Source organism: Candoia aspera, chromosome 3, assembly GCF_035149785.1.
Source record: "Candoia aspera isolate rCanAsp1 chromosome 3, rCanAsp1.hap2, whole genome shotgun sequence".
Lineage (NCBI taxonomy): Eukaryota > Metazoa > Chordata > Lepidosauria > Squamata > Boidae > Candoia > Candoia aspera.
Window position 1 is genome coordinate 186,500,396 of NC_086155.1, and position 22,314 is coordinate 186,522,709.

General features: G+C 42.3%; 1 protein-coding gene across 2 annotated transcripts in view; it reads left to right on the forward strand.

The window, feature by feature from the left end:
• The first annotated feature begins 6,950 nt into the window (after positions 1-6,950).
• Positions 6,951-22,314, forward strand: part of LAPTM4B (lysosomal protein transmembrane 4 beta) — a 45,370-nt gene continuing 30,006 nt past the window's right edge. For both annotated transcript variants that reach the window (XR_010067670.1, XM_063299531.1), the window contains exon 1: positions 6,951-7,244. Coding sequence is in view for 1 of the 2 variants with exons in the window: in XM_063299531.1 (XP_063155601.1) it covers positions 7,143-7,244 (102 nt within the window). In the remaining variant the exon portion in view is untranslated. The remainder of the gene's footprint in view (positions 7,245-22,314) is intronic.

The window sequence follows — 22,314 nt, forward strand, 5'->3', positions numbered from 1 at the left end:
GCCTGTATCCTGCTGCTTCAAAGTCCAACTTTCACCACCATAGAGTGTCACAGAGACAAGCACTCATCACCTGCACGATTCTGATCTTTGTGGGTAGAGCTATATCACAGTATCTGAATAGCTTTTCCAAGAGCTTCATGGCTACTCTGCCAAGCGCTAGTCTGCGCTGTGTTTTTTGACAGCTGGTTCCTTTACCGTTGATAGGTTGATCGTAAAAGACAGAAGCTATTCACCGCTTCAATATATCCATTGTTAGTTCTAAGGCTGGCTTCTGTATCTTCTGTTAGTTTGCTCATCTTTCTATTTAACCTCAGTTCCATTTTTTTCACTGTGCTCCTTGACTTTCATCAGTAGAACTTGCAGATCATTTGCATTTTCAGCTATCAGAGTAGTTTCATAAGTATAGTGTAGATTATTGATGCTTCTTCCTCCAATTTTAGAATTATGCTCATCAACTTCCAATCCAGCTTCCTTCAATATATATTCTGCATATACTGTAGGTTGAATAAATAAGGGAAGAGTACATTGCCTTGTCTCATTCTTTTGCCAGCCTGAAGCCAGTCTGTTTCACCACGTTCTCTCTATGCTGTGGCTTCCTCACCTGTATACAGGTTTCGCATGAGGACAATGACATTGACTGATTGGAGACATTTACGTGGCTGCCTATCTTAAACACAACTCTGGGCAGCTCACAACCCCAAAAGAAAGGCAATATATATCAAAAATAACATTAAAACATTAAAACAAAAAAAGACCCAGTACCACAGCTAAACTTTCCCATGTGGGCCACAACAGGTTTGTCTCATGTCAATCTCATCCTGTCCCAGCATTTGGGCGAAAAGCCAGGTCTTAAGTGTTTTTTTGAAGATTAAAAGGGTTGGGGCCTGCCAAATCTTGGGGGAAGAGTGTTCCATAGGGCAGGGGCTCCCATGGAAAAGGTGTGCTTCCTAGGTCCCATAAGTTGGCAGCATTCAAGGGAAGGGACCAGGAGCATGCCTACTCTATCCAATCTGGTGGGACAGGCAGTTGTCCTCAGGGAGAGGTGTTCCTGCAAATGACCTGGTCCCATGCCATCTAGGGCTTTAAAAGTAATAACCAGCACCTTGAATTGCACCCAGAAGGAAACTGGGAGCCAGCGCAGCTCGTGCATCAAAGGTGTAACTTGGTCAAACTAAGGGGGTCCCAATGTTGCGGGGAAGGTTGGAGATTGGATGAAAGTTGTCTAACACGGTTGGGTCCAAGGATGGCCTCTTGACAAGGGGGCGCACCACCACCACCTTCAAGGCAGGCAGTACCAACACCACCCCACAAACGGGCATTAACCACCGCTTGGACACAACCAAATGCCACCTCTCCAGGAGGCTTTGACCAACCAGAAGGGGCATGGGTCCAGAACTCAGGTGGCCAAGCTCACAGTCACAAGGACACTGTCCACTTCCTCAGGATCAACTGGCTCAAACTCCTCCCAGATATCAGGGCTCAGATGAGTCTTAGTCACTTCCAAAGGATCTGCCCAGCCAGAGTCCAACTCTGAGCGAAGTCAAGCAACTCTGTCTAGCAGTTGCTGAGAATATTCCTCACAGCAGTCCTACAAGAGTTCCTCTGGTTCCTCCTTACCCAGGAGGGACCTGGTCCCCCAAAACAGGGCTGTAGGTATGCTTCGCTGCCCTTATCACTATAAGTTAAGTCCTAATAAAGGCTCTTACCTGTGTTCAGCAGACCACTTTTCATCTTCCTCCAGCAACGCTCTAGGCATCTCTTGTGCCACTTCATCTCTTGGAGCTCATAGTGGTCTATGAGATCCGCATGCACACAGAGTCCACACAAGTGCAGTTTGGTCCAGGGCCCCCATCACATGCTCGTTCCAAGCTCTGACAAGGGCATCTGCCAAACTGTGTGCCAGAGATGTTCTGGGATTCCCATTTTTCTAAGAACATTCCAAAACTTTGACATGACTGATGCAATCAAAGGCTTTTCTATAATCAATGAAGCATATACTGAGTTATTTTGTGTATTATTTGACTTTTTCAATTATCCAGGGTGCATCAGCAATACTCATAATACCCCTAGACAGCCCAAATCTGGCGTAGAGGTTATTGTAGCTCTCTGAAGCGACATATGTGCAGGGGAAAACTGGATTTGCCAGTAGTGTATATTCTTCTGGTATAAGAACACAATCCAGTGTACTGTAAATATAGCATAGTGGTTTCACTCACTACCAGTTTAGATTGCATAGAACTAGAACACTGCAAAAAACATCCCAACCTGTTGGCAAATAGGCAATGCTTTTCTCTTGGCTTCAGCCAGCCATTTGCAATATAATTATGAATGCATTTATAGTTTAAAGAGTATTATACTAGTCCTTAGTCATTTGAAATGAACTGTGTATGTACTTAGGATTTAAACGGTGTTCTTGCTGTATACAGAGAAGATACTATTCTCATGCAAAAATGCAGATCTGAAGATAAGCTATGCTGGCTGGTACCAGTAGTTTCAAGATACCTGGTCATGCAAAGTTGCAGGGTTTGGTATACATCAAACAAAGCAGAAAAAAATGCCAATAACAGGTAAAATAATTCAATTGTGCAGTATATGCCATTGCATATTTCTTTTTAAATAATGCTGTTCTTTTTACCATTTTGGAGTTCTCTAGTCACAGGGCAGGGATCTCTACAGGGTGCATAGAATTCCATTCCAATTGTTGAAAATCTTATTGAAGATTTCTGACTGAACCAGCATGCACTGGTATTACTTTCAAGGATATATTTGCATTATAACAGTGTATAAAAACCATACATGATGAAAGCAGGTTCTCAAGCCAAATTCTGCACCCAGTTTCTTATTCCAGCCTGCCTGTGAGGTTGATTCTATTGAGGTCATCTCTTCATGGTAATTTCAAAATGATGGAGACATCATTCAGCAGCCTCAAGAAAATTAAGGTTTAATACGGATGGAATGATTTCCAAGTAATGGCATATAAGAAAATCAATTTAATAAGGTTTAATATGATTCAGAAAATATTTCTTATTCACATCCACTTGAATCTGGCAGATAAAATGTCTGAATTCTGTTTCTGAAACAAGTAATGTAAACAAAGATCATTTTTGACTAGGTTGATTAAGCGATGTCTAGATGTGCATGAATGAATATAACCAAACTCATGTTCAGACTTAAATTGTGGCAATAAAAGCACTGGAGCATATGTATAACGCCGGCTCCAAGGCTTTGAAACGGAGATGAGCACCGCCCTCTAGAGTCGGACACGACTGGACTTTACGTCAAGGGAAACCTTTACCTTTACTACCTTGTTACCTGGATCCTGGTAGGGAAGTAAGGGTGGAATAATATACCTGCAGGCAGTTGTGACAAGTTTGTGTGAGTCTTTGCAGATAAAATCACTCATATTGGCTCAAGATTTCATGCCAGTTCACAGAGTCAAGTGAGGTACTGGAGGTTGTGCCTTGCCATGGGAACTGGATTCTTGCAATCTTGTGAAGCCTGAGGGAATGAATATGGTTTTTATGGTATAAACTCTGGCATCATTAGGCTGGACCCATACCCAACCTGGCCCCTCTGATTTTCTCAGGAATTGGGGGGGTGGGAATTGTTCAGCTGGATTTGGGAGGTGAAAAATTCCTCTTTGATGGACGGTGAGGTGCCATCAACCTGAAAGAGGTGGTGGTACTTTGTCTCTTGAAGAAGCCATCTGTTGATCTAGTTGTATTAGTTGTATCTTTGAACTCCCCTTTTGCAGAAATATTCTGGAGAGATTGGTGGGGTGTCAGCTAAAGAGAAACCTAGATAAAGCAGAATATCTAGATCTATTCTAGTCAGGAGTCAAACCTGGACATGGATTTGAGACAGCATTAGTGACTCTCCTAGATGCCCTTCAGTTGGGGGAGTAGCAGCCATTTGGATTACCCTCAAAGACTGGGAACATGGGGCATCATTTTAGGAGTGGGCAGCTCCAATCAGTACCCACTGCGGTGAAGCAGTCAAACCTTTGGTTGCTCTAATGTGGAATATTGCAGAGCTCACACATCCCCCCTACTGTCAGCCTTCCCAGGTAGACCAGACAGGAACATGACCAGATAAACTAATTCTACTTTATTGTAAAGCTACATTAACAGAATCTTGCAAGTCTGAAAGTACAGTTTTCCCACTGTCACCTTCACAGCCTAAGAAACTAGAAAGGGTCCCTTCTGAGCCTCTTGCCCTGCCCAGTGTCCAGCTGCAGGCTATATTGTCTCTTATCTGACCATTCCCTAGGCAGCATCTCTTCGCCCAGTCTCCCAAGGTCTTTCCCACATACCATTACATCTATATCATTTAATGTCTAAATAAACCCACTAGGAGATGTTATCTTCCGGTTTGTGTACAGGTGTCATCAGAATGTCAATGACACTCAGTTCAACATTGCTACCCCAAGCCAGGACAGAAACTCTGTGGAAGTCTTCTTCTGGTCGACAGAAGTTATGAGCCTGGATAGGACAAAACAACTTCAAATTAAATTCTAGCAAGACATTACTTTTCAGAAATGTCTCTGCTCTAATTCAGTTCCAGTGACACTTTTGGATGGGACTGCACTCCCCTGAAAGAGCAGGATTTGGAGGTCCTCCTGGACTCTGCTCTTGCTAGAGCAGCAGGTGGAGATCATAGCTAAGAGAGATTTTCCCCAGCTTCAGCTTTACACCAATTATAGGCCTTCCTAGAGAGTAAACTCCTGGCAACAGTGACTCATGCCTTCCTTATTTCACATTTACAGTACTGCAACATGCACTCAGGCTGTTCCATCATAGCCCTGAAACTTGGGATTGTCTTGTTCCCAGAATTACATCTGGCCCCCTCTTTGTTGGTCTTCCACAAGGCTGTCAGAATTATTTCATTTAGACTTTGAAGGATAGCAATGATCTGGGCTGTTCTTTTGGGTTAAGTTCACTGTTGGTTGTTTTATATTATATATTTATTTATGCCATAAATCATCCAGAGCCATGAGATTGGCAGTATACAAACAACTGTAATAATTAAATAAATTTTGGAAGACATGTTAAAGAAAAAAATGGCCCCAATATAGCTTTTCTTTAGATGCTATAACACAGTGACTTAAAATCTTGCTAAAATGGGGCTCAAATAAAAGGTTCCTTGACACAGATAATCAATCTGATTAGAGCAGGATAAGAATCTGTTTAGGGGCAGAGATTTACCAGAAAAGGCCAGCTATGTACTTAAATCAGTTCCCTATGCCAAATATCATAGGCTGATGTCATTAGCACATTTTAATGCATTTCATTGAGCAATCTCCCAAGGAAAATAGAATAAATTATATTTAGAGAGGCTATGTCTGTGGGGGTCCATCACAATTGAAACAATGGCTTATATTCTATGCCAGATAAAAATCTTAGCACAAATTCCTGTCTAGATATTTTACCTATTTTTACAGAAATGGCAATTTTTCTGAAGCAAAAGCCCCTGGGCTTCATTTACCAGGCCTTCCTCCAGATTCCTGGAAATTCCAGGCTTCAAGACTATAAAGTACAATCCACACTTTTCCCAGCCTCTGCTCACAGATTAAAATTCTCTAACAGTCCTTCCTCTCTTGTTGAGTGTGTTGAGGTGTCATGTTCACTGTTTCAATGTAGTTTATACATGGTAACGTTTCACATGCCATGGTGCTGACGTGCGTTTCTGTTTGGGAGGGAGCTGCTGTACCAAGCTCTGTATGTGAAATCAGTACAACAGAATGTGTTTGGGTTATGTTCTCTGTTCAAGGCCTTTTCCTGCAGACCATCAGAGACCGTTAGGAGCACCTGGGATTGTGAATTTGGGAAGATTCTACGGGGGGAGGGATTTCGTTTGCACCGAGGGTTTTTGGTTTGAATCTGGCACGCTTTCATCATTCTCAGCTTTCTCTGTGATCCTGCATACTATTCTTTAATAAATCAGATATCTTTGAATTCCTGCTCATGAGTCTGGTAGTGTTTTAGAATAGGCAACCATTACATGAGGAGGATGAGGCCCCTTTGAGGATGGAGCAAGAGAAAGGGGGAATCCAAAGACCAAGGACCAATTGTTCGTACCTCCAGAGCAAGCAGGGAAGGGGCTAATCTTGACTCTGTACTAAGAATGGCCATGTCTCACTTGTGTAATTGTGCACTGAATGTCTGAGTCTGCCCTTTGGCAAGGAGGCTATATTCACAATAGAAAGGAAGAAGTCCAGCACTTTCATCCAGGGCAGACTTCTGTCTTTAGCAGTGTTTCTCAACCTTGGCCACTTTAAGATGTGTGGACTTCAACTCCCAGAATTCCCCAGCCAGCCATGATTAAAGTTGCCAAGGCTGAGAAACACTGGACTATGGTAACAAATAATAGCCGAACTTTTAAGTGGAGAGATAGATGAGTTCAACAAAACACTGGGCTAAAATGTGATTAGCTCATTTGTAGTTACTCTGTGTTGCCTCAACCCAACACCATAAACTTGACTTCTTTAGCTGTGGGGTTGAAAAAAGGAGCTGAATCCTAAAAATAAGCATCAGCAGAGTAGAGGAGGCTGTCAATTAATCCCAACATAAAATACCCTTCAGACTGTTAGGAGAGAGATTGTTATCGTTAACAATAGATTGTTAGAAGATTGTTAGGAAGGGAACGGCTGACGTGGGAAAACATAACCTACTTAGAAATCCCACAATTAATTTCGAAGCAATTCCCACTTGCCAGGCCGCGGGATCGGTCTTGAGGCACGCTCGCAGCCCTTCTGGAGGGCTCCGCCCTTACCTTGGTGCGCTCGCGAGGGTCAGGTCACGCTTTCGCCGGCGCCGTCTGACCCTGCGCCCGTTCACTCCTCCTCCTGGAGAGTTTGCCGGCCCTTGGCCGAGCGGTCTTGGGGTTCGAAGGCTCCGCCCTCATCTGGAAGCCCGATGACGTAATGGAACAGAGGGTTCCCTCCCCCCCCGCCTCTCCAGCTGATAGAAGGCGCTGCTCGCTGCATCCTCGCCTCTTCCTCTCAGAGGTGTTGCGCCGGGAGAATTTGCTCCTGAACCGCGGCCAGGATCCGAGCGGCTTTTCTTTCTCCAGCGTTCCTAGGAAGAGGCCTGGGGCTCGGGAGTCGCTGCGACAAGGCCCGGGAGGGAGCTCGGAAGGACGCGATGAAGATGCTGGGGTCCCCCTGGACTCGGTTCTACTCCAACAGCTGCTGCTTGTGCTGTCACGTCCGCACTGGTACCATAATCCTGGGAATCTGGTATCTGGTAAGGAACGACGGGGGCTAGAATAGAATGACGGTAAGGGGCGAGGCGAATGGCAGAGCCAATTTTCGCTTCTTCGTGGTGGTGGGGGGGGGGAGAAGAGTGGAGCCACATGCCCTCGGATGACCCCTTCCTCTTGCTCACCCCACCCCCAATCGCGCCAGCCTCCCCAACACAGAGGCCGTGTGGGAAGAAGTGGCGCACCGCAAACGTTCTCGCTCTCTCCAGGCTGGAGATTTGGGCCAAAGGAGGAAGGACGCGCGACCGGCATGGCTGCGTCCTCTAGGTCGCTGTCCCTTGAGAAAGCGTGGGGGCAAATTGCGCCGAAGTCCTGTGGCTGCGCTGTAGGTTTGAGTAAAGACTGGATTCCTTTTCTCAGATCCCCAACCCAGAATCGGGCTTTTGCAAAGCAAAAAGGGTGCAAGGGGGTTCGCTCTCTCCCTGGCTTCCTCTCTGCTCTTCCACTGGTGAACTGAGCTCAGCTGGTCCCATCTTCAAAAAATCAGAAGCTGGGACCTCCCGCCGCCCCACCTTGGACCTGAGTCTCTTTGCTGTGCTGCGCATAAGGAGAGCGCAAATGGACATACTCGCAGGCGGCCTCTGCTCTTCCTCTGGGTGGCTGGGCCGTTGTGAACTGGACCCAGTCGGTCCCATCCCATGCTCCTCTTCTCTCTTGGACCCGATCCTCCTTCGTGCCCTGCCCAGGAAGAAGGACTGGCTGCCTCCGCTGGACTTCCCTCCCAGCCCTGTCTGGCTAGAAAAGAGGGGGAGGTGTTGAGGGGGCAGACAGAGCCGCTACTGCTGCTTGCTCATCTGCCTTCGGCTGCAAAAATCCACGAAGCCCCTTGTTGGCAGCCAAAAGCTCTTTTTGCAGCCCAGATCTGGTAGCCCTGTACCTTACCCACAAGGACACAACCTCAAGACACTCAGCCCCAAGCCAGCCAATCATATTTTAGGGGAATGTATTAAGCTTCAGTTTATTGTGCAGACCCAGAAACTGTATTTATTTATTTGTTAGATTTTGTTGTTGTTTATTCGTTTAGTCACTTCCAACTCTTCGTGACTTCATGGACCAGCCCATGCCAGAGCTTCCTGTCAGTCGTCAACACCCCCAGCTCCCCCAGGGATGAGTCCGTCACCTCTAGAATATCATCCATCCATCTTGCCCTTGGTTGGCCCCTCTTCCTTTTGCTTGTTAGATTTATAGCCTGCCTTTTATTCAGTACATTGGATTGAGTAAAGCCTAGTTCAGTTAACTATGAATAAGCAGATAGATAGATAGATAGATAGATAGATAGATAGATAGATAGATAGATAGATAGATAGATAGATAGATAGATAGTGGGGGGAGGGAGGGAGGTCCCAGCCTAGGACCAGCTGAGTTCAATTCACCAGAAGAAGAGCACAGAGGAAGCCAGGGAGTGAGTGTGCCCATTTGTACTCTCTTTGCTTTGGAAAAGACAGATCTGTGAGGGGGATCTGCCTGAATATCTTCCATGTTTATTTTCATCTGGTGTAGCCACAAGGCCTCAAAAAAGCTCTTGCAGAGCAGGAAAAGTTGGACAAACATGGCTACTTACACTTGGCAGGCCTTACTCATTCATAAGTAAATTCTAAGCTTTTACTTAGCAGCAGAACTTGGTACAGGTTCCCCCATCCTTCCCCAGGTTGCTTGGCAGATCCCATCTCTCCTTTGCTATTCTGTCCACCTTTTCCCTCTCTACTCCATCTGGTTCCTGATAGCTTGGCTCCTTGCCTTGCAAGTTGGCACCTTGCCCTTTCTAGCAGATGCTTGCATCTTTTCAGCGAGACTTCTGTGGGATGCTGACTTCAGCAGCTAAGGCTGCTTTCAAAAGAGGGTTTATTTCTGGAGAGCTAACCCTCTAAAGAGTTATTAGCAACATAATTCTTTTTGAGATGCAATAATTCCCTTTGGCTGCCGCTATTTGTAACTCTGCAGGCAGTTTCCTTCCTCTCTTTATAGAGGCCATAAAATATTCTAGGTGAAGCATATAGAGAGCATGTCAGAAAAATAGAGACAGAATAAAATCCATAAGATACCTGACTTAGCAGGTGATGATTGGAAAGTAGTGGATAAGGTTGGATTTCCCACCGCCCTTTTAATGGTTCCTGTTCTGGATAAGTGTATTATTAGTATGTGTGTCTGTGTATTAAATATGATAGCTGGGGAAAAGGGAGGATATAAAGCCAATAAACAAATCAATAATGAATTGTAAATCATGCTGAAACTACTATCCCCACCCTCCAAACCATATATGTATAAAATTAGCAACAGGGGCTGAAAAAGTCACAAAAACCATCCAGATATGAGCTTCAAACTCCTGGAAAGAGCCATATATCTGAAATTCATTTAGAGATTAGCAGAGTGAAGTGATGAGCCTCTGGAAAGGTGTTCTGGCAAGGCTGGCTGGGGAATTCTAAGAGTTGAAGTCCACACATCTGAAAGTTGCCGAGGTTGAGAAACACTGGTCTGTACCTTGCAGCAGAAGGTCATAGAGGGCAGTTTAATTGTAGATGTACTTATCCCCAGGGTACACATGATCCAATCAAAAGCAGCTCCCTCCCAAGTTCCAGGCTCTTCAGTAGGAAACTTAAGTACATCCATCCTTAGAGCAGCTGTTCCCTGTCCTCTTTATCTGGGACTGAGTTCACTGAATTAATTAGGTTGTTCTTTCTGTATTATCTATTAACATTTTACTTTTGTTGTCTATTATCCCTTATTCTTAGAAGAACTGTGTGGCCCAGGATCATCCAATGAGTACCTGGCTAAGTCAGCATTTGAATACAGATCTCAATACGTTGAGCTTAATATTCTATAAACACTACTGTGCATATACTAGCTGTTAGTGTGTAAGGTTGGGCTGTCCACAGATTTTAATGCAGCCATTTTTTATCTTTTTGTAACTGTAATATACCTTCTGTATTTTTAACAACAATGGAGAAAACATGTACTAAGAAACATATTTTTATTATAATAAAAGGCTGAGATGAATTAGAGATTCCTATCCTGTAGAAGTCAAAACTCCTTTGAGGCAGGCTGCATGTCCATGCCTAGTCTCTGGACAACAGCACAAGAATGGTCTGTTACTGCCTTCTTCAAGAACTTGTTTTGACTTCCCCATCTATCCTTCCATCCTGAAGGACTCTGCTTTTTTTTTTCTTGTTGATTAGGTCCTGCCTCCTTCAGGGGATCCATATACTCTAGATCAGGGTTTCTCAACCAGGGTTCTGTGGCACCGTAGGGTTCCACGAGAGGTCACTAGGGGTTCCCTGGGAGATCATGATTTGTTTAAAAAATTATTCCAAATTCGGGCAACTTCACATTAAAGGGGTAAGTTTCTTTTTAGTTTAAGAACACTGTTAGTGCATATATACAGGCCTCCGCATGTAACAAATATAATAATTTTGTAACCCCTGGCCTATATTTGAGCCTGAATGTGTAGGGGTTCCCCGAGGCCTGAAAAATATTTCAAGGGTTCCTCCAGGGTTAAAAGGTTGAGAAAGGCTGATCTAGATGAACTGGAAGTCCAACAGATTGGAAGTGGAGGGGGTAGGGGATCACATCTTGTTAACATCTTGCTGGTATTTGGAGGAAATGTATTTTCGACAAATCAATCAACTATGACACTTTTCTAAGATTGATTCAAGAGCCAACAATTATGTTTTTCACTTGGTATAGAAGATCAAACCATTTTCAAGGCAGGAATGATATCATGGATTAATGCAGATTACTTCTTGATATATTTATTGACATTTTGGGGGAAAATGTTAAAAAGACAAATTTTGGCTATACTGCATCCTTCCTTAATCAGGCTGTCTCCTAATTTGTTGAACTACAACACATCTGAAGGGTTTAAAATTGGATGAGGTTGAATACAACATTCTGGTTAAATATATGGACCTGCATATTTTAGGAATGCTGTAGAACCACTGCATTCCTATAAAGGAAGCTCTGCACCATAGAATAAGTGAAAAATTGGTTTTGGCTTTTTACTGAAAGTTAAATTAACATGCTAGAGCTACACGAAATATTTATCAGGCTAGAACAAAATTCCCTTCCACACCCTGTTTCACCTTCAGTGCGTGGGAAAAATCCCTTCTGGAATAAATTTGACAAAGTCTTGAGAAGCAGAAAAAAGATTTTATTAACGGTCTTGCAAGGACGGGTGCCCAGGCACACCCCTTCACACAAAGCATGCAGTTTTATTTCCTACCCCCGGCCGGTGAAATCCCCCCTCCTGTTCCCCATTGGATAGGTACTTGGGAGTTCACAGCCTATCCGAGTCGCCTTAGATTTTGCAGGAAGTCCCGCCTTTGTTTATATCTCCCATTCCTCACTTTTTACCTCCCCCAGTCCCTTATTTATTCTTTTCCTTATAAGGCAGCTAGCCCTCTTGGAGTAAGTAGGTCGGGGTCGTGTCTGACCACAAAGTTTGCTAGAACTGGTGTTGAGCATATCTTTAGCATCAATTAGGCAGCTTATTTCCTTTATACCTGCCCTTATGGAGATACAGTTTCCTGTTTCCCTTAACCACCTATCCCACATCCTCAATATACTGACAAGCAAGCCTAGCTACTAGAAAGCAAGCTTCAGTTGGCAAGTTACTGAAAAAGCAAGTTCTGTTCTATTGTAGGCCTTGCAAAAACAACATCGCTATCCCCCCTTTCTCACAATTCCCCCCTTTTCTTTTTAATATCCTGTTGCTTTTTGCAGCTTTACAATTCGGTCTCATCTGAATTTTCTAATTGTTGGAGTAAGTCCTCACAATTCCTGTCATATTCTTCTTTGCCACCTAGACCACTCTCACCTTCTTCATCCATTAACATCAGAGTTTCACTGTAAGGTGGAGGTTTTAATGGCATCTGTTTAGACATTGCAGTTTCTATTAGTCTTTGCATTAATCCCCTAACACAAGGAATTACACAGCATCCCAGAGCCACCAATACTCCCACCACCATGCCCAGTGAGATGAGGAGAGATATTATTACCCCTTTCCATTTACCAAACCAAGAATCCAGCAATCCTGTAAGGGAGGTGTCTACTCCTGAATTTTCAGCCAACTCCTCAGACAGCGCGGTTAGACCTTGTCAGGCCCGAGTAACAGTTCCATCGGGGGCTGTGTTGTTTGGAATAAAGGTATAACAGCCCCCCCCTAGCATTACGCAGACTCCCCCTTTTTCTGCCAACAGCATATCCAATGCCATTCTCTTTTCCCAGGCTACCCTACTAGTGGCATCTAATTGTTCTGCAATACCTTTTACAGCATCTCTGGTAAGGTTTATGAACCTTTGTTGGTTATAATAGATGTAGTTGAACCAATCCACATTTCTGCTGATTGTTACCCACCAAAAAAGAAAGGATTCAAATCCCACTAAAATTTGGTTTCTAGCTTTGAATTCATCCGGCACTCCCCTAGGTACTCCTATTTCGTCTATATACACTTTATTGTCAAATGATCCTCCCGGTGCATCCCTCTTATTCCTTCTGGGTTTTAAAGTACCCCTTTCAAATACCAGAGTAAATGGAATGGCTAGTTGCACTAAGGCACCAGCCCATAGGGAAGGAAGTGTAGATCTAACCATCCTCCCTCCACAGTACACCATAAGTCTGCTCCGAAGGTGACTTTCTCTGCCTCCTTTAAAAGGAGTGCTGCTGCAGCTGATGCTCGCAAGCAAGCCGGCCAGCCTTGCGCTGTAGCTGCTTAGAGAAGTTTGCCACATGCCTTTCCCAATTTCTGAGTTAGTACCCCAAGCAATTTTGCCACTGCCCTCTTTAAGAGCCCATTAGCCTTTTCTAAATCCATGTCCACCATGAAGAGTTGTAAACCCACACAACCAGCAATTAAGATATTTAGCCTGACAAGCTATTTTCTGAGTTAAAGCTATTAAGGTGTTAAATTCCTCACCCCCCTTCAATAGTTGTTCATCAGTCCACTCGTGACTCAGGCGCCAGTCTATAAGGTTAACAAATCCAAACCAGTGGATTAACCGTAGTTCCATACTACAGGTAGGCTGGATTTCAGAATTGTACCCTAATCCCTTTTCATATGAAAATATAAATTCCCTATTGTTCTAAATTGAGTACATCTTCAAAGTTTCCCTTGAACCCTGTGACTCTCTTCCCTTGAACCACCTATCCCACATCCTCAATATACTGACAAGCAAGCCTAGCTACTAGAAAGCAAGCTTCAGTTGGCAAGTTACTGAAAAAGCAAGTTCTGTTCTATTGTAGGCCTTGCAAAAACAACATCGCTATCCCCCCTTTCTCACAAGTGCACGTCTAATCCTGAAGTAAGACCTTAATTTTCTCCTGTAAAGCTTTCCAAAAGCTTTTTCTAGAACTGCATGCAATCATAACCTTGCATCCAGATCAAATCTGTGGCCCAAGAATAATTGGCCTCCAGACCTCTCTTTTAAAAAGCTTTTACAAATGTTTATGAATGAGGTCTTCAGATATGAAATGGCTAGATGATGGCTATTCTGATATTATAGAGTTGTCTTGAGTGCTATTAAGAATACTTTCTGTCTGGACATCATCTCCTGTGAATATTTATTCAGGATGGAAAATGGATGTGAGCCATTTTGAAATGCAATATAAGTTGATGTTAATTCAACTTACAGATGCACTTATTTAAAAAGGATAAGAAAATGCTTTTTACTTGCTGCCTCATCTTATTTAAAAGAAAAAAAAAACCAGAATGCAAGGGATTAAACCTGACATTCTGCCAAGAAATCCTATTCTTTGCTATGCATCCTGCACAATCTCACTGTATTCAAATGCATTATTTATTTTCTGAACTCAAGTGACTTATTTGCAAGCTTGCAGCCAAATGGCAGGATTTATTTATTTATTTATTTGTTGAATTTATATAGCTGCCCAGCTCAGTGTGACTGTGGGCAGCTTACAAACAATAAAAATAAACAAATTTAAAAAAAAACATGCACAATAAAAGCAGTAATAGGCAAATATTTGGGCTGACCTTAGCTGATCTAAAAAGCTAAGAAGGATAAAATCTGTTAGTACAGGGATAAGAAACCCCCTTCAGAAAACCAGTGCAGGTCTGGAAAGTTTAAAACATTCCTGAAAGAAGGGATAGCAAACGTGGGAAAACAAAAGTGGGTGTTCTAAGCCTTTACTTGCAACAGGGTTGAGCCATGTTTTTCTGTTGAATGCCACATTCTCTCAAGAGGATATCTGGTGAGTGGGATGAAGCAATCAGTATATGAGATCAAACCAAAACCGGATGGGGCACTCCATTGTCTCTTGTTCTCTCCCTTACACATATCCTCTAACACACATTTTTCCTCTTTCTGATACCCCCTTTTCTCAAAGCCGGTTGAATGGAAGGGACAGATAATTCCTCCAAGAACTCTGAACTGTTCTCTTTCATAAGGAATTTAAAATTAACCCAAGGGCTAATGATGACCATCCTTGACTAACAAGGACAAGTTGGCATTAGAATACAGGAAGCTGCATTATGCCTGAGTCTGGATTGTCCAGGGATTGGCAAATTTCCTACCAGCCCAGACTGGAAGTGCAGGCTGTGGAACTTGGGAACTTTTGCATGCAACCATGTGATCTATCAAGGATATTACAGTGTGGTGATATTACGCGGACAATATTAATACCTGGGAAATTGACAGTGGCATCTCAAAATAGCTTGCTTTGTTCGTTTGTTTGCTTAGTATGGTTTTATACAGCCACTTTTCCAAAGGACTGTACTTTCAGTAGGAAGAGAGGTTGTAAATGAAAAGAGTTTATAAAAATGCTGAGTAGTAAACTGATTTAACATAATCTCTTGGAATAATTAGGCTGCCTGGTATTGAATAAATGACTTTCTTTCCACCTCAGTTCTCTATTGTTATAAAGGATATATTATAGTGTTTAAAATCACTGTTAATGAGGGATGTTGCAGAGACCCCCAGAATCTGAGAGATGGGCTGGAACAGCTTGAAATGGCTTGAGTAGGAGTGCTGCATTCTTCACCAATTATTTGCTGCTAAGTATGTTGGGGCTGTGAATTTCAAGAGTTCCCAGCCAGTCTAGCTCAGAATTATGCTGGCTAAGAATTCTGGGAATTGTAGTTCTAGCACATCCAGATGATAATGGTTGGGGAAGGCTGGAGCTAGTACTCTGGTACTTGGTCTTTCTAAACAGAATAGCTCACAGTCCTCCGAGAAGTTCCTGAGATGATCTTTGAGTCCAGTCAATTAACCTGTGCCTGAACAATCCTATTTTATTTATTATATTTCTATTCTGTCCTTCTTCTGGAAAACTAAAGTAGCATGCTTGGGATTTGCAGGTATATATCCCATCCAAAAATGATCAGGTAGAGACTACTTCAGTATAAATGTTCATAGCAAGTCACAATATCATCTGACCCAAATACAGTATATAAGTCATGTTATTTGCATGATGATGTCATGATAAGCATGTCATTGTTTGCCACCCCCTATAGACACCTCCTTTTTTCATTTAAACAAGCAGAGACTTGCCTGCTTCCTCTGTGTGCTCTCCATGAGTGCTATAGTTAATCCATATGCAGAAACATAGTTCTTCCGCCCAACTCAGTCATACAATCGAAAATAATCCTGCAGTTCTCTGCCTAAAAGCATTAATTTACTAATGCTGCCTGGCTGGTAATACTATCTGCTATTTGTAGACCTGTGTTAAATAGCAACAAACACTATCTGCTTTCTCAGAGAAATCAGATAGCATTATCCTTGTTTTGGATACTGTGAAAGTCAGTTCTCCTGTGGTCAAAAGTAAACAACCTGGTACTAGATCAGGCCATTACAGAAAAAAAAAAAGAAATGGATGGAAACTGTATCTTGTTGCCCAAAGGAGAATTGCTTCTAGTCCTTTATATACAGCAGGTGGGAGAAAAAGGCACAAGAACCTGAATATTGATTGTGGTATAAATAGAGCTCACATTTGATAAACAGAAGCTGCTGGAATCCATTCAGAATGGCTTCATAGATTTGCTACTATATACAGGTAGTCCTCGCTTAGCAATTACAATTGGGACCAGCAACTCAGCCATTAAGCAAAGCAGTCACTAAGTGAAACCACAACTTTGCTTACAAACTTACTTCAGCTTTCCTTTGCTTTACTGACCTGCAAGGGTCATAAATGCGAGGATTAGTCATAAAGTTACTTTTTTATCACCATCATAACTTCAAATGGTCACTAAATGAGGCAGTCACTAAGCGAGGACTACCTGTATTGGAAATGAATTCCTGCAGTATTTTGTCTTGTTAATCAAGAGAGGTCTAACATTTATGCTTTCTTGGTGTGCAGGCAATTGCCACAAGTTAATTTTCCATTAACTTTAAAAATAGTTTTTTTGTCATAGCAATAATTCAGGCCCCCTTTTGAAGAAAAAAGCTAGGAACAGGCTTCAGCATTTTCAAAACAAGGGTGAACGTTGTATCAAAATACTCTGAAAGGTTGGCCCTGCAGAAGAATTTTCCTGCTTTATGTTGCAGCATTCTTCTGGCTCTGCAATATCTTTCTTGAAGTACCATAACCAATGTATGGTCACAGCATCAATTTCTATAAAATCATTTGCTTCATTTGTTTCCTTTCCAAACGATGCCGAACAAAGAATGTTCCACTTATTTATAGCACTACTGACTGGATCAATATTTTCATTGCACTCAGACCGGAACTAGTGAGCATGTGAATTTAGGGCTTCTTGACCTGGGTTTGTTGCTTTACATGTACTCACTTTGACATGCAGTTGCCAATTCGGCGCTTGGAGAGGTCTTTTTGAAACTCTTTGCTGTTCCTCTGTGCATTAAGTAGAGGTGTATAAAACCTTTCAAGCTCAGCACAGATTATACTGACCTTGTTCAGAATCTGCCCTGGACATTCCAGAGGTATTCTGAATATAACATGTCAGTTTCAGGCTCAGAATATTTCTGGAATGGTTGAAACTGCATCAGACCACTTCCCAGAAGGTCAGAACAGCTGTTTCAAGCTCAAAATATAGGCATTTCAGACTTGAAATGTCTCATATTCAATTTTTTTGCCCACCATTAGATATACCCACTTCAAATGAGTTGGTTCAGCAAACTTGGCCACCTCACACACTGCTCACTCAGATCATTTATGAACAAGTTGGAAAAAAAATCCCACTGAAATCCAGATGTTGTGCAGTACATGGGGTTTGGGACAGAGCAGAATGAATGTGGAACATACATGGGAAATCCCACCACTTCTTATTGCCAAGCTTCTTATTCCCCTGCTTCAAAGTAGCAGCAATTCTTTATTATGGCCAAGGAACAAAAATAGACAAATAAGAAAATTAATAAAATTCTGCAGGCAACATAGCAGAATTTAGACACATTTAGAGACATTCTGATATGACAGTAGGTACAGAAGATAGAACAAGTCTAAAAAAAATGAAGCTTTAATTGTGGGTTTCAGTGACTAAATGGTTTGCATTGATAGAAATAATATTAATATGATTTAATTACTGGTAAGAGATTATATTTTAAATTGTATTTGTATCTGTATTGGAGAAGTCGGAAACCATCTTTCGTTTTTTCACTTTTATGGTTTTTTCTTTTTTTCTTTAGCTCTATCTTCTTGCTTTCCTATATTTTCTATATTGTATTTTAATTATATATTTTGAAATTGAATAAAGTTCTTATGTAAAAAAATAGAAGATAGAACGAGTCTAAATACCCTGGAAAAGTATAATTTTTTTAAAAAACCCTAAAATTTAAATTTATAGTTTAAAAAGTATAGTTAACAGAAGTATATAATGTATATGGATGCCCCTGTAGAGTATACAGCATAGAAGAAAATGGGCTGGGGTTTCAATAAGGCCCATCCCACACAAACAGTCTTCATATGGGTGTTTCATATATTTTCCATCCAGTACTGATGTTGGTAACACATTAAAACATGCTGATCTCACAGCTTTTGCAGATTTCAGTTTGACTTGTATCTGGCTGCACTGAAACTAGCCTACTGGCTACTTAAGTGAACCCCTCTTGGCAGCCAGGTTTACACAACTTGCCCCTCTATAATGTGCAGTTTTCTGAGTTAGCTCTAACTTGTCCCACTCTAACCCCAAAGTTGTGAATACCCATAATCATTCAACTTTCACGCAACAGGATCTTTTCCATTTGGAAGTAAAACTGTCAGCTAAAATTAAAAGAGAGCAATCCAGAGGGAGGAAGGGGATCACTGAGATTCTAAAGTCTCCAAAGCTGCATATTGTTATAGGACCCTCTGGAGCTCAGGAATTAGCTGAGCAGGCATACATCACTTTCTTCCCACCAGTGGCTCATCCCCTGTATGGAACAGTCAGTGCAATGATTGCTGAGATAATGAGGTTTGCTACATGCCTGTTCTGGATCGTAACAGAAACGATTTGGAGAAAAGGCAAAGAGATCCTTTTTATTGGATGGAAGGTTACAATCTGCTTCCAATATGCATTTTGATAAAGGTCTTCTGTGGTAAATGCAACGATTAATTACATAGGCTTTCGTGATTCACAATCTAATACATCAATGCATGAAAACAGCCCTGGAAAAGGGGTGTCTTATATATGAAAACAACTACAGTATTGCTTGCAGATAAATCTATGCTGCAATTGACCTTGACCTCATTTGAGGAAGCAACATGGCCATGTGCATGTGATCGCCAGGAGTCAAGCTTTACTTGAGAAAGTATTTTTTTAAAATTATAAATAAATTATAAATAAATACTATAAGCTGATTCTTTCCTATTTCTTACATTTCATTTGCCTCCTAAAATTTATAGTCTTTATTATTCTACCACTATAAATTGTTTGAATTAAAATCTTTGATTGGAAGAATACAATATACCCTTACGAGGTGTACTGTATATTTTAATTTCCTCCATTGACTGAGGACCACAACAAGGTTTAATGTCACCCTTTTGCAACAATGACCCTATCTGACCATGCAGGAGAGAGGGGAGGAGAAGGATCTTCAGGTGCTTTGTCCCCCATTTGAACTATTGTCAGTAAAATGAGGGTCTGAGTTAAGGGATTAGGGAACTTCCTGTCTCTCTCCTGTCTTTCTCTCCAAGATGTGGTTTAAATAGAAGTCAGCTTTCCTGTCCTATGTATTTCTTAATAAAGCTACCATTCACTTAAAAAAACCTCATTAGCATTCATTGATAGCTGGGCTGAGTCAACTCTTTGCACTCCAGACAGCAATATTTTCTTTTTGAATGGGACCTGCTGCTATTTAATTTCTCTGTATTCTTTTAGCGCTCTTCATATGCTCAGGAGCTCATCCTCTAACAAAGAGCCAATCCACCTTGCTGCTGGTCATCCTCTTTCCTTCTACCTTTCCCAGTATTAGAGCCTTCTCCAGAGAGCTGGGTCTTCGCATAATGTGTCTGAAGTAGGATAACTGGAGCCTGGTCAGACTGAGAACTCTGGGTTGATTTGTTTGTTTTCTTGGCTGTCCACGATATTCTCAGGAGTCTTCTCCAACGTCAAGTGACCCTTTTCCAGGATGATCTGTCCCTAAACTATCCCTTCAGGTTTTCCATCTATTTCTGTTATAATTGAGTCCATCCACCTTGCTGCTGGTCACCTTCTTTTTCTCCTTCTGTCTACCTTTCCAAGCGTTGCAGACTTCTCAAGAGAGCAGGGCTGTGAGCATGTGTATCTATAGCTTATAGTAAGAGCCTAAACCATTTTGCTTAGTTTTGTCATGAAAGTGGGTTGCCACTGACTTCTGGGATGTTTTTTCAACCTCCCAGTCAGCCAACAGTTGTAGAATCTCTGGTGGCCTGCTGTCCAGGTACAGGCCTGGCGCCAAGTAGCTTCTAAGATTAGACATGGTTGGCTAAAATACCAGGGGAAGGCATGGGTGGGGAAGGCAAATTAAATACATATTATTTGTAAAATGGGAAAGGCTGCTTGCTTAAAAATCAGTGATAAATTTGCTAGGCATATCCTTTGTTAGGGAAATTACAGAACAATGAGGAGGAAATATCCTTGGAGGTGAGAACTATTTTGGTAAAGGTTTCTTTCTCTTTCTCTTCCTCTCCTGCCCCTCAGGCTAAGGAAAATGTATGCAAAATAGCTCGTGCAGAGAAACAAGAGAACAGGCTTGAGAACAGAAATCCTTTTTCTGAGGATTTTCTACTGTGCTGCTCTGCATGCATAATCTTCTGCCTATGCTCAGCCTGAATATTTTAAAGTAAAACTCATTTATTATAAAATGTCCCCAGTCTCCAGTGACCTCGCCATCCTAAGGTAACCAGACTTAGGCAGCCACTGTGTTCTGTAACTTTCATTTCTCAGGGTGCCCTTAGCAGTACAATGCATGGCACTATAGCCTTAGAAAACGCTGACCCTGTTCCACAGCTTTGGAACGCCAATGTCAGCAGCCTGCAACATGCCCAAGATCAAGTTGATGAATTGGAAATTCCTCTGCCAAAATAGCAGATAAAGAGCTGCTCAGTAGATACATGCAAAGTCTTTCCCTTCGCACCTTAGAATTAAGGACTAAAGATGAGTGTTAAGACTTCCTTGAGTCCAAGGATATGGAAAGAAGACGACCTTTGAGAATGCCTGGAATGACTTTTCCTAACCACTGAACCACACTCTCTTTTTTCCCCTTGCACTTTTGAAATCTAGGATGGGTTGCATCTTACATGGCCTCATTGTCTTGACGCTCAACGTTCCAAAACATTTGAGCATGCTCAGTCTGCCTTGCCACCCCCCTCCCCTTTAACATCTTCAGACCAAGCACACTGATTCATGCATTGCTCTTCACCACAGTGCATTTAGTTTGGATTTGTTTAATGCAATGTGTAAACACAGATAGTTTGGCCTGTAAGCCATGCTTTGTGGCTTCATCTTAAGTGTGGCTTCTTCTGACCTTGTAAAAACCAACGGTAGCTTAAGTGCAGTGTGTAAACAGAGCCAGTGCTCTCTGAAATGCCTTCTTGCTTTGTATCGCTCAAGACTCAGGAGACATAAGAGATGATGATGGTGGTGGTGGTGGTGGTGATTTCAGACATAAGCATTCTGCACCAAATGAATGGAATTGCTGAACTACGTGCTCAAGCTTTATCCTTTATGTAACCAGAACTTTATTTTGCACAGTGGGCAAACAGATTACTCAGCATGCTGTAGCTCAGTCACCCTCCTTTAATCCCTTGTGTGCTAATACTGCCTGCATGCTTGTTTGCCTCTGGACCTCTTTTGCTTTTTTTTTTCTCCTGCTATGATATTCTGACCTGCTTCAATTTCTCAAATCCTTTAAGGGGTAGATTTATAGTTATTTCCCAGGGCCAAGGTACATCAGGATCTATCACTATAAATCAGAGTTTTTCAACCTTGGCGACTTTAAGATAGGCCGACTTCAATTTCCAGAATTCCTCAGCCAGCATGGGTACACATCTTGTGAAGCAGAAAGCCATGGCTTCTAGTGCTGGCTACTCTTGCAGAGATACAGGGCTAGGGAAAGCTGGCCAATTTATTGTCAGACACAAAAGGGCCCTTCTGAATTAGTCCAAAGGCTTATCTACTTCTGCCTCCTCTTTTCCATCTGGCCACTCATAAGCAGCTGGGAAGCTGTTGTGAGCCCCCAAAGTATCAGAGAAACCATTCCCACTCAGAGAGTCCTGACTAGATGTTCAGCTTTTGTTTCTCAAAAAAAGCATCTCCCCTGTAATCATGTTTACTACAATGGCAGAACTGGTGAAAATGGAAGGTAGCTTTATCGTTCCTCAGTGGTCATTGAGGAAGTTGAGGCTAGCTGTCAGATCAGTGTTTCTCAACCTTGGCCACTTTAAGATAGGTGAACTTCAACTCCCAGAATTCCCCAGCCAACTCTCTGCCTGCTGGATGGGGAATTCTGGGAGTTGAAGTCCACCTATCTTAAAGTGGCCAAAGTTGAGAAGCACTGTGTTATATTATTTCTAATTCCCTGGCTAGACCCAGAATATTAGTGGTGGAGCATTTTCCCTGATTGGGCAAAGCAAGATCCAGTCCCCACCCTCACCCCCCAAGAGGGTGGCTTCCAATTGTCCAGGATATTCTATAAA